Source organism: Miniopterus schreibersii, assembly GCF_964146895.1.
Source record: "Miniopterus schreibersii genome assembly, chromosome: 13".
NCBI lineage: Eukaryota > Metazoa > Chordata > Mammalia > Chiroptera > Miniopteridae > Miniopterus > Miniopterus schreibersii.
Genome location: NC_138113.1, coordinates 3,383,747 through 3,395,815, shown reverse-complemented (window position 1 = coordinate 3,395,815; position 12,069 = coordinate 3,383,747). Strand labels below are relative to the sequence as shown.

The window sequence follows — 12,069 nt, the reverse complement described above, 5'->3', positions numbered from 1 at the left end:
GCACTGCCGGCCAGCAGACTGGCCCCGGGGCCTTGTGGAACAGGGGACAGCTGTCTAGACACGCGCAGGCCGCCCCAAGGTGGGACTCAGAGGCTGACCTTCCGTCACAGGCTCCTCCTCCTCGTTGTCGGTGCTGCTCGGCTTCTCGGCATCGCTCTCCAAGCCCTCGTTCCGGGGCCCCTTCTCCAGAGGAACCTCGCTGCTCACAAAGTAAGCAGCCAGGCCCAGCTCCTGCTCCAACGCCGTCCTCACCAAGCAGGAGGAGTTTATCAGACGCAGGTCACAGTACCTCAGAGACCTGGGAGGAGACAGAGAAGGTGTCTGTCCAGCGCCTCCTGCAAGCAGGCACCGCGCTCAGCGCAAAGGGAACCGGCGAGCGAGTGGGACCCACGCCCTGCCGTCCCTGTTGGGGCCCAGCACTTGTGTAAACAGAAGAGCAACGGCTTCACTGTGAGCCTTCGCCGGAGCCGATCCAGCTGGAAGTGTCTCAGGCACCTGCTGTGTGTTAGCCGGTGCTGGGTGTAACCAACAGAGCAGGGACTTGAGACAAAGATGAGGCTGGAAGCCCAGCTCGGCCACTTCCTAGTGACAGGCTCTTCCACAGGGTGCAACCTCTCGGAGGCTCAGCGTGTCTTCCGAAACACGGGAATGAATATTAACCACGCCCTAAGTGCACTGTTCTGAGGATTATAGGTAATGGTTGAATATTTAATTACTCATCAACAATTAAAATGCACCAGGGATAGTGCTAGGTATTAGGGACATAATTACAATACGTCAGCATCATACTGAAAATGAGAGTCTATCTGGGAAGACAGACAGACAGTGATAAGACATCCGGAGTAAGTGAGCAGAGGATGGGCCATGGCAGGGCTCGGGGTGTGCAGAGGGCCAGCACAGGGCTGGGAAGAGACTCTGCAGCTCTCTGTGGACCTCAGGAGAAGGGCCTTTCACGGCTCATCTATAAAACAGGGCAGTAATCCTACTGCTGCAAGTAGTAAACACTACGTTAAAAAGTCTATGTAATGTCTGGTCACTGGGGTGTACACCTGAAACTAATATGATGTATGTCAACTGTATTTGAAAATAAAAAATGATTTGAAGTAAATAATAAAAATAAGAATAATTTTTTTAAAAACAGGCCTAGCATGGTTCCTGATGCAAAGAAGATAGTCAATGCTTGTGCAAATTTTAGATAGATAAAGACGTTATCTTAGTCCTTAAATTGAGGAATGGAAGAGTTAATCCATGTGAAATAGCAACAACCAAGGTCAAAGGCTTGGAGCCCCCTCCTTCTCCCCGCTCGTGTGCTCACAGCATGCACTAGCCCTTGCCTAATGGGTGTAGCCCAGTGGAGGGCAGCCAGGCTTTGGAGTCAGGCGGCCCTGGCATCCAATGTCAGCCACACTGCTTAGTCTTAGCCTCTGTCTGCCCCGTACCAGTCATGCGGGACTAAGGGAATAATACCTTCCTCAGGGTTATGGTGAGCAGAGTGAAAAAAAGCACATAAAGGGTCTAGTAGACTGGCCAGCATGCAGCAGGAACTCAATAAATGTCAGCTCCTGCTATTTTATTACCAAAGCAAAGACATGCAAAGGCTCCACGCATGGCTGCCTGCGTTTCTCTGTGCGTATAAAGTCTTTAAAAGCCAACCTGTCACCACCAATTCCAGCAACTGCCTTACTGAAGGCCCGGTGAGCTCTGTCCCAAGTGTCTGCCTGTCTGTGTGGAGACCCCAGGAGACGCCAAGCGGGCTTACGGCTGCCACCTGCTCGGCTGTGATGGCCGGGAACACATACAGCCTCTGAGACAGTCAGCCACCTGCCCTTTTCCCAGGGCACCTCCTAAATCAGGGGGCAGCTACCACAGGAGCCTGTACACCAGCAGGAAATGCAGCCCGACCCCCGAGATGATCCCATACTTTCCTAAATGGAACGGCCATTCCTAACATGCACGGTGACCGCCCACCGCCTGCCATGAGGAGAAACAGAGAGGCGTTAAGTCCTATCTCCAGCTGCAGGGCCTCCACCCAGAGCCTGGCAACAGCCCCCGCCCCACTTCCATGAGCACAAAGGGTGTCTGTCAGAGAACTAGATAGTGTCCCAGGTGTCAGGCATGTCACTGCCATCAGCTAGAAAACCGTCATAGTAAAGATACAAACCTACGATGACTATGAAGGTGAATGTGCCCCCTAAAGCCGGGCAGTGGAAGCCCAGCCTGGCAAACTCCCCAGGTGTGGGCCCAGACTCCTCAAAGGGGGGCAGAGCCCCCCTCCACTCACCTGGGTAAGGACTCCCCATGCGGGTCCATCCCACTGAAAATTAGGATGCAAGGCAGGCCCTCCAACTCCAAGTAAGTCTGAGGTCTCCACTCTGCATCCTCGATTTTCTGCCACATCTGCAGATAATTAAGCAGAAATAAAACCTAAGGCTCCTGACTTCCCAGCTAGCCCAGCTCTGGGGGAACCTCGCTGGCCTCCTACTGATCTGAAGCCCTTGTGTCGTGTCCTTTGATAGAAAGGCAAGTTCTTTGTACTGCAAATAAGTAGGTCACCTGCTTCTCCACTGTTCCCAGCCACTCGCACGCTGCCTGGAGCCCACACAGCTGCTCAGAACACACCCGCTCACCGATTCTCCGGGGACGGCACAAAGCCTCGGTGTGTCTAATGTTTATGCCGTGTTTCTTCTTTCTAACGCTTTTGCATTTATTTTCTATCACCTGTGGGTTTAGTGAGACGCTGCTGTGAAAGCTGGGAACTCTGCTAAGTCTGGGAGGCTGAGATCTTTGGGGGTGACTCCTGCCCTCCATTGCCCGGGGGAAGAGCCAGGTGACAGACAGCGAGCACCACACCGGCCCCAGGTGCGGGGAGGGCCCCCAGTGGGGGAGTGGGGCAGCTTCCCGAAAGGGGAAGACAGAGCTGAGCTCTGCAGGCTGGCAGACGTTAGACAAGCAAAGGAGAAGAAACGTGTGTGCGCCAGGAGGAAAGAGCCTCGGCTCAGAAGTTTTAAATAGCAAGACTGTGTCTAGGGGGGCGGCGAGGGGGTAGCCTTGATGATCCGGTACCCCTGGACTGGAAGATGCAGGTAGGGACCTAGCAGAGAGGTCGCTGGAGGGGTGGCAGGGTGCAGAGAGGCCACGCTAGTCACACGTGGAGTCTGTCACCACTCGGCCTCCCCTTGGACACCAGCGCCCACCCACATCCCTGCCCCGACCCCGGCGCCCACCTTGAGCTGCTTCACGAAGTGCTTCCCGACCGTGATGCCCGCGCTGGGGTTGCCCAGGATGATCTCGAAGTGCTGCTCCAGCGCCAGCCGCGCGCGCACGTGGGCCAGGCGCTCGTAGGCCACGGCCGCCAGCGGCGAGCAGGGCACGCGCAGCAGCACCATGAGCCCGTGGCCGCAGGGGCACTGCTTGGGCGAGTTGAGGAGGTTCTGGGTGATCTCCAGGGTCTCCACCGACGTGTATTTCTTCATCTGGGAGAGGCCCCTCACCGCCATCATGGCGGCCGCGTAGTGCTGCACGAGGACAAAGGTCCTGATCACGGCGCTGTGCAGGCGGGGGAACCTGCGGGGAGACCCAGCGTGAGCCCGCGCCCCGCGCCGGGAGCCCACGCCGTCCATGACTCCAGGCTACACACAAGCCGCGTGTCCCCAACCAAGGCTGGTTGTCTGGAGCCCGAAACAGAAGCCGCGCTCCGACGCGAAACCAAACTGCCTGGTGAGTCCAGCGGGAAATACAAGGACAGGCCTGCCGTTGCTGGGGTGTCTCCAGCTGGCGATACAGGGTGTCCCCCCAAAATGTATACGCGCTTAGAATGATTATTCAGTGTTTATTAGCGTACACAGTTCAACATTTAAAAGGATCTACAGAAATGAATAATTTTTTTGTCAATGCCCGTTTTCAAACTGATGACTGTGCTGGTCTAGGCACTGCTGATAACAGGAAGCAGTGGAATCACGAGCATCAGGAATCGTTTGGTATTTGTGCGCCCTCGATTCATCGACGGTTGCCAGTTTTGTACCGTAAATTTGATCTTTTACGTATCCCCATTTTTAAAAAGCCTAGTGGCACTTTAGGGTAAATTATCTTTGTTCAAAGCTTAGTCTGGCTTCACCCGTTATTTCAAATCCATTAAATCTGAAAAGGAGTGAAAATGGAAGGTATCAGCTGTTAGAGGGTGTATACGTTTTCTTGGGACACCCTATTTGTTCAATGAATGGACGGATGAAACAATAAATGCCTATTTAGCATCGCCTGAATTTGTAGTTTCCCGAGTTAGGTCACTTGCCCAGGTTCCCACTAGAAACGGGAGAACCCCCAGCCATCTGTAAGTGCAGCCACCACGAGCCCCAGATTTGGGGGATCATCCTAAAGACATGTCGGTGCGTTCCCTTCAAGCACAATAAGTTAATAGTTAATAGAAATGCAACTAAATACGATCAATTCGATAGTGAATTACAGATCAGAACACATCCAGTCAAACCAGGAATCCCAGTGTTTCCTTGAGAAGCATGGTTACCACGTGTGTCTCCACACAAAGGTGGTGACCCCTCCTCCCACGACCGCGTGCACAGCTAGAGCAGCTCTGACCCGCGCGTCAGAAACAGACCCCAGAACACCCAGGTCACCGTTTCTCAGCAGGAACACAGAAACTGACACCAGCTTGTGCACGATGCTCATGTGAGTTCATTTCACTGGAATGAGTCCCTGAGAGGGTGCCTTTTGAAGCAAGTTTTTTTAAAAAAATATATCTCTTTATTGATTTCAGAGAGGAAGGAAGAGAGAGAAACATCGATGAGAGAGTTGTCATTGATCGGCCACCTCCTGCACGCCCCCAACTGGGGATCGAGCCTGCCACCCGGGCATGTGCCCTGACTGGGAATCGAACCACGATCTCCCAGATCCTAAGTCGATGCTCAACCGCTGAGCCACGCCCGCCTGAGCAATAAAGTAATTTCTTGACCTACAAAGTCAGGAACCTTGCCATGGCCATGTCACCCCGTGAATCCACAGGACGGCCAGCTCACCTTCTAGCAGCATCTCTGACGCAATCCCTGCCACTCATTCTCATCTGCATTCATTCTCCTTAGCATGACAGATCACTGGCCCAAAATGCAGGACAACACATAAACCAGGTCCCTTTGCTGGAGGGACTGCGTCACCCAGGATGGGAGGGAGCTGGATCCCATCCTGGAATTCCCTGGCTGCTCCTGCCTCAACTTGCACGTGACGACTGGGCATCTTTAGTAACTTCAAAGAGAGATGGGTACCTTTTCCCCAACGCCGTAACCATGGCCTCGAAGGAGCTGTCGTATCTGAGCAGGGGCAGGCTGTGCCCTGATAGGGTGGACTCGATGAACTCCGACAGCCCGAAGTACTTCTTATTCTCAGGATATAAGTCCGTGCCCTGAAATGGAGACGAGCATGGGTCACCCAAACATCACACGTGTAGAGACTGCGAGGGGCACGTGCTGGGAGCACAGGCAACCTGGACGGGCACTTGGATCTAAGTGGTGCTAACTCTGCAACCCCTCAGGTGACATTTTCTTAATTTCTTCCCTCTACAGACCCGAGCACAGAGCCTCCAAGCTCGGGTCAATGGTCACCCAACTAAGCCACACCAGCTGGGCATGATCTTCGGTTTTGATGAGAAAATGGCGAGTGATAAACTAAAAACTCATCAGGTCCCATGGGTGTGTGTTCTGTGTGAGGAAGGAGATTTGGACCTTGCTCTTGAGGGTGTGGGGATAATAGGACCCATAGGAACAGGTCTACGGCTCCTAGACAAAACCTTTCCTGTCCTAAGATGGGGAAGCCAACCCATGTACTTCGGGAACGTTCCTACAGACCAAAAAGGGTTGAGATCTAACCCTGGGTCAAACTAAAGATCCAAGGAACTGGGATCCACCAGACCCCAGATATCCAAGTGAATCAAGATCTTGACTCCACTCCAGGGTCACTGGACACCGGGCGCAGCAGCGGGGCACTCACGTTACTGTAGGAGGCCGGCCAGTGGATCTCGTTGTAGGGGCTGATGAGGGTGCGCTGCGTCTGTAGAGCGTACGGGAAGGAGGTCACGTGCAGCGTCACGATGTTGGGGGCCTCCTTCAGCTCCCTGCAATTGAGCAGCCTGTCCACCAGCCCCACGGACGGGTCACTTTGGGAGCAGAGGTTATGAACAGTGCTACTGAGGGAGGGAAGGGAAGACGGACGGTAAGTGGAATGACTAACACTGATCTGTACAAGGAACAAGCAGTTGGCTCAATTTACAACTAGCCGCTGACGATCGAAGCTTATGGTTCTGCCCATGACCAGGAAAATAATTTTTTAATGACTGCACTACAGGTACCCGTCAGGGACGCCCCTGCTGCTCGTTACTTATTAAAAACGTGGCCGGGGCAGTGTTTACAGACGGGTGCAAGGGACGCAGTCCATCCCTCCTCTAGAGCAGGGAGGGGTCCTCACCCAGGAGTGTCTGGCGAACCCCCTTTTCTCCCTTGGCCCAATCTGATTGTTACCTGTCTCCCTAACCTCTTTTCCCTAAAAACTCCCTACTGACTCTGACATGATCCAAAGAAGATATAAGAAGGTAAATTCTATACTCAGTTTAAAAATATAGGAATGGAATGGGGAGCATTTTGGACATGGGGCCTGGGAGACAAGTGCCCCTGAGCCTGTCTATGGCAGCCTCGGCACAATCTGTAGATCTAAGGGAATAATAAAAGCCAGGGATTCACCTTCTGGGGTGGCAGGTAGCCACTCTGAGAAACCCACCCTCAAAATATACCTTTTTATATAATTCAGGATGCTCAATTATAGCATCCTGATCCGTGAGCCCTAGACGGGAAACCCTTTATCTGGGGGATCTTTGAGGATCGGGCCAGCCCTGAGCCTCTGAATCTGGGCTACATGAAAGCCTCCCTCCAGGACCTGACCCAAGCTCTCACTTCCCTCCTCAGCCACATCAGTGACAGGGCCTCAATGCGCCCGTAGGGCCAGTCCCATGGAGATGACTGAACCTGACAAACACCGGGAGTCCCGACAGACTCCAGGCCTGATGCCATCTGAAACTCACCCAGATGTACACTCATCTAAATTGAGTAAAATCACTCTTGAAACAGGATGGCACCAGCTGGGACCCAGGGTGCTAGAATCAGTGGGGCTTCCCTCCATCAGGAGGGGCCTGGGATGAGCCACTCCCGCCAGGGTCCTACCCTTGCACTGGTCTGCTCCTTTGCTGCTGTCTGAGCTACAGAAAAAGTGCCTCCGTGTGCAATTCAGGGGCCTCCGTTCCAGGCTGGCTCTGCCACCAGCACCCTCCTATCATGCCCCAGGGCCTGTGACACTGAGTGCGATGCTTCCCTCCTCCAGCCTCTTTCCACAGTGAGCCCTCTGGGAGGCCGCCACTGAGATAACATCCAGCTCTGAGGCTGAGACGCAGCCATGCATCTGCCTACAGATGCCAACCCCCCACAGCACCCGTCTCTGGAAGGCAGTGCCCACACTCCTGTCAGCCATATGTCATTTCAAAGGGATGCGTCAACCCCGCCGCATGCCAAAGCCCCTCTGACCTCAGGAGATCCCAGTGGGCGTGGTCGTGTATGAGAATGAAGAGCGTGTGTGGGTTCTGGGAGGAGCTCTGCAGGAAGGACTTAAACCTCGCCTGCGCTTCGGCATCCAGCTTCAGGACGTACTGTTCCACCCTCTGCTTGGTCACGTGCTCCTTGTCCAAGCCGAGCTCCAGTAAGACCCCTGCCGCACAGTGAGAACACACCAGAGTTGTCCCCAACACTGTCCCCGTGTTCACTCACTCAGCAGACAGCCCAGGAGCAGCGCCTTCACAGCCAGCGCTATGCTCAGCCCCAGGCCACAAGGGTGTGTGAGGCCCGGCTGAGTCAGGAGGCAGGGTCCTCCAGAGGACTGCGGTGAAACCATCTGTGCAGGGCTGGGCCCAGGAACAGCCTGCTGACAGCCTGGCATGTGCACAGCAGCCCGTCCAGGGGACACGGCAGAGCTGGCTTCATGATGTAGCTGATCCCAGGCGGGGAAGGGGGGGAGGGAAGGAAGGGGGGGAAGGGGAGGTCCCACCCCCCCTTGCAAAAGCATCTCCCAGCCTGCATCTCCGGGCCATAGGGGATACCACAGGGAATCCTTGAGACACTGACTCTGTGTATTTCATATTTAGCCCTCTTAAAAGCACAGGGTAAGTACATTCAAGCAGGATATCAACACACAGGTCAAGGACAGAGTGGGGCAGAGTGAAAATTCAAGCCCTCTTTCTCCCTTTAACGGATTATAAACTCTCAGGCGAGTCGTCATCTCTCAGCATGAGTTTCATGATCTACAAAACGGGGGTGACACTTCTTGCCCTGTCTACTGTAGAAGCAAAGACTGGTGTTCAGATCTCAACCTAAACTTGAACAGATCGAAGCTCCCCCATGCAAACACCCCAGCTTACCCCGAAGGCCCCGTACCTGAATGCCAGACGTGGAACAGGGTCTGTCGGTAGGTCACTTCCGAGGGTGGGATGCAGATAAGAAAGTCCACCTTCTCAAAGGACCCTAAGTCCAGGTTCTGGGTGCTAGAATCCGCAATGGAGCACACGTGGGACAGGAGTTTCTGGGCCACGGCCAGCTGGAAGGGCCGGATGTGGGGGGCCTCCAGACTGTAACCTAGAACCGGAGCCCCGTGGAGGTGAGGTGCTGGGAGTGGACGGCCACACCCGGGACCTCTGCTAGGGAAACAGTGCAACTCCGTCTAGTGCTCAGTCACAGGGTGAGGGAAACAGCAGCATTTATCAAGCCCCTGCTCCGGGTTATTCACCACGAGGGTCACCTCACACGCCTGTCCCAGCTTTCAAGAGCACAGAGGCGATGACCTTCTCTACCTGGAAGGCCAAGGACAGCATCCTACGGAAGCTGGCCCCGAGTCTGGACTTTGGAAGAGGCTGCAGGTTTCCAGGAAGAAAAGCTGTCATGCTCTCCAGGAACGTGGTGTGAATAAATATTTTGAAAATCACTGCTAGAAATGCGCCAGCTCAGGAGACGTCTACAGACACACATTTCAGGGTAAACGACCTCTATCATCAAGGACTACAATTAAAATTATATGTTGGGTCTAATTTGATGCTAAGGGGAAGCGCTGTCCTCTAACATGTCTGTGTAAGCCCAGGGTCCTTGGACACTGCCTCGCTAGCCCAGACCCTGGCCGCCAGCTCCCCCTCTCACCACTCACTTGTGCACACCGGGGCCACGCCGATGTCCAGGGACGCTGATTTGGTGACAGAGGAGGCAGTGAGGGAGGAAGAAATATGGCCTTGATTTTCCTGGTGAAATTTGTCCAGCAAAATGTCAATGTCGCCCTCTGCCCAAAACAGAATGAACAACAGAAATGGGTTTTCCATCTCATGAAATTCAGCAAACATCTAGGGACACCTACAATACAGCAGGCACTGTCCTGGGCCTGGGGGAACAGAGATAGAGAAGACATGAGTGTCCTGTCAAGGAGTCCAAGCCCTCCGAGGAAATTATATGGTGACGTGTAGATGCTGGGACAGAAGGAACACGACAGAAGGACAGAGAAAAGGGCCCAAGCCCATCCTGGAAGAGGGTCCAGCTAGGGTTTCTGGGACTATGGGTGAGTCCTGAGGGGTGAGTAGCCAGGCAGAGACCAGAGACGGGTACACCTGGCACAGAACCCATGGAGCGAGCCACAGAACACCCTGCTCCAGTGAGAAACTTCAAGCAATTCAGAGGGGAAGGTAGGAGCACTTTGGAGAGAGGCAGAGAACAACAGGCTCAAGGCCCTCATGTGCCCCCAAAAAGACAGAAACCACACACCCAGGAGAACCCACAACCAGGGCAGGAAGATGGCAGCCAGGGACCACGCCAGCCAGGGCGGTAAATGCTGATGCACAGGCCAGAGGGGCGGCCACGCACACCTGAACCAAGGGCAGCCTCAGCAGGTCACGCGGGATGGGCTCCTCGATGACCTCCCGCTCTGCGTCTTTATTTGTCTGACCCATTCATGAATCTGCGCCTGTCTCACTACAAGCCTACCTGGACAGAGGGTGCTAAAGAAGGCCCCCAAGGAGTCCACTTTCCCCGTGACCAGCTCATAATTGACTTCTTTCTGGTACTCCGCTGGGGTGAGAAGGCTCTCAGAGAGAATCCGGGCTTGGTATTTCCCTGCAAAACAAGCAACAACTTTCAGGGGCCCCTCCACTTCGAATCAGCAAGGGAGCTCCTTGACGGCAGGTGTACGCCTGTCTGTCTCTCCATCCCCCACGCCGGGCACTGTGCCTGGCTAAGACCCGGTGTTCCCGTTAGTTAAATTAACACGGCCTGGCCCTGTGCCACAGGGAGGGTAGTAAGAGGGAAACCCAGAGCACTGGCCTTGGAACCCGACTCTCCCCTGACTCCTTAGCTCTGTAGCCTGGGTGAGTTACTGAACCCTCCCAGACCCAGTTTCCTCAGTATGAGGCTGACAGTGGAACCCACTTCACAGGACAGTCACGAGAACAAAACAAGACCCTGTTTATAAGATGCGTGGCCCAATGCCCGACACACAGCAGGGACTCCAGGTTTATTTCTGGGTATACTACTCAAGTCAACATAAAGTAATTATAGATACAGGATGAATTTAGGATCAAAGATTGGTAAAAGACACTAGGACATTGTACGGTAACATACACAAAGTAGGGCTTCAATAAGTGTTTCTATAATTAATTAAAGGACTTGTTAACCTGCACAACACAACAAGGTCTTTCTTTTTTACCTCCTTTAGTTAGGAGGAGAAACTATGTCTAAGGCCTATCACATGCCTGGTGCTAGGTTTTCCACAGGGTCTGTCCAGCCTCCAAAGCCACCCCAGTGGGGTGGGGGACTGCTCCCCATTTCATCCCAGGAGGAATGGCATCTTCTCCAACTCAGATCCAGGGTACGAGTGGCTGGCACCAGGAGGGCCACTGGGCACTCACTGCAGTTCCTACCCAGCAGCTGCAAACCCAGGGCCACGAGGGGCAGAAAGGGCAGAACCGCAGAGGGCGACTGGGAAACCAACAGCCGCTTCCCCGTCTGCCAGGCGGGCGAGGGCCTCACCGGTGACCGCGATGCAGGAGTCGATGGCCGCGCTCCGGCAGGCACAGATGATCACCACGTAGTTGGTCTTGGCCAGCTTGCCCTCGACGAGCAGCCGGAACATCTCGGAGAGGCCCTCGGCCAGGGAGTAGGTGCACTCGATGACATGCACGCTGTCGTTGCAGGAGCTGGCGGCCAGGCCGGCCAGCCAGGGCAGCTGCGCCGAGGTGACGGGCGCCACGGCGCCGGGCGCGGGCGGGAAGGGCTGCGGCGGCGCCTGCTGGTACTGCCGGATCTCCGTCAGGTGCGACTCGCGCCACGAGCGCAGGAAGATCTGCTCCAGGTCCTCCATCAGGGGCACCTGGTCCGCCGCTGGCAGCACAGGGCAGGGGGAGGAGGCCTCAGCGCCTGCCCCACACCCCCACGTGCCTCACGCACCTCACGCGCCCATGCACCCCAGTGCCCACGTGCCTCACTGCACCCCCAAGCGCCCACGTGGCCATGTGCCCCACGTGCCTCACTGTGCCCCACGTGCCCACACACCCCATGCGCCCACATGGCCACATGCCTCAGGCTCCACGTGCCCACACACCGTGTGCCCACATGGCCACGTGCCCCACGTGCCCCACGTGCCCCAGGCTCCACATGACCCACGTGCCTCACTGTGCCCCACGTGCCCCCACACCCCAAGCACCCACATGGCCACGTGCCCCACGTGCCTCACTGTGCCCCACGTGCCTCAGGCTCCACGTGACCCACGTGCCTCACTGTGCCCCACATGTCCCCGCACCCCATGCGCCCACATAGCCACATGTCCCACGTGCCTCACTGTGCCCATGTGCCCCATATGCCCCACACGCCCCACACAGAGGCTTCACACAAACGCAATGGGAAGTTCTGGGAAAACGCGTTTAAGATCATTTAAAAACAACGGTGATCTAAGTTATTTGTTGCATCATGTTCCAGATGCCTGGAGATGCAGCGAGGATAG

The 12,069-nt window shown here is 55.1% G+C and overlaps 1 protein-coding gene across 8 annotated transcripts in view; it reads right to left on the bottom strand.

Annotated features, from left to right (window-relative positions):
* GREB1 (growth regulating estrogen receptor binding 1) overlaps positions 1 to 12,069 on the bottom strand; it is an 88,561-nt gene that overhangs the window by 21,370 nt on the left and 55,122 nt on the right. For 4 of the 8 annotated variants that reach the window (XM_081156889.1, XM_081156892.1, XM_081156893.1 and 1 more), the window contains exons 11-20: positions 11,100 to 11,450; positions 10,059 to 10,187; positions 9,235 to 9,363; positions 8,475 to 8,672; positions 7,572 to 7,752; positions 5,992 to 6,187; positions 5,271 to 5,407; positions 3,225 to 3,564; positions 2,282 to 2,397; positions 99 to 298 (exon numbers count right to left, since the gene is read on the bottom strand). In XM_081156889.1, the coding sequence (XP_081013015.1) occupies positions 99 to 298; positions 2,282 to 2,397; positions 3,225 to 3,564; positions 5,271 to 5,407; positions 5,992 to 6,187; positions 7,572 to 7,752; positions 8,475 to 8,672; positions 9,235 to 9,363; positions 10,059 to 10,187; positions 11,100 to 11,450 (1,977 nt within the window). Of the gene's footprint in view, positions 1 to 98; positions 299 to 2,281; positions 2,398 to 3,224; positions 3,565 to 3,899; positions 4,138 to 5,270; positions 5,408 to 5,991; positions 6,188 to 7,571; positions 7,753 to 8,474; positions 8,673 to 9,234; positions 9,364 to 10,058; positions 10,188 to 11,099; positions 11,451 to 12,069 lie in introns of those variants that run through there. The other 4 variants (XM_081156890.1, XM_081156891.1, XM_081156896.1 and 1 more) reach the window with 4 other exon arrangements.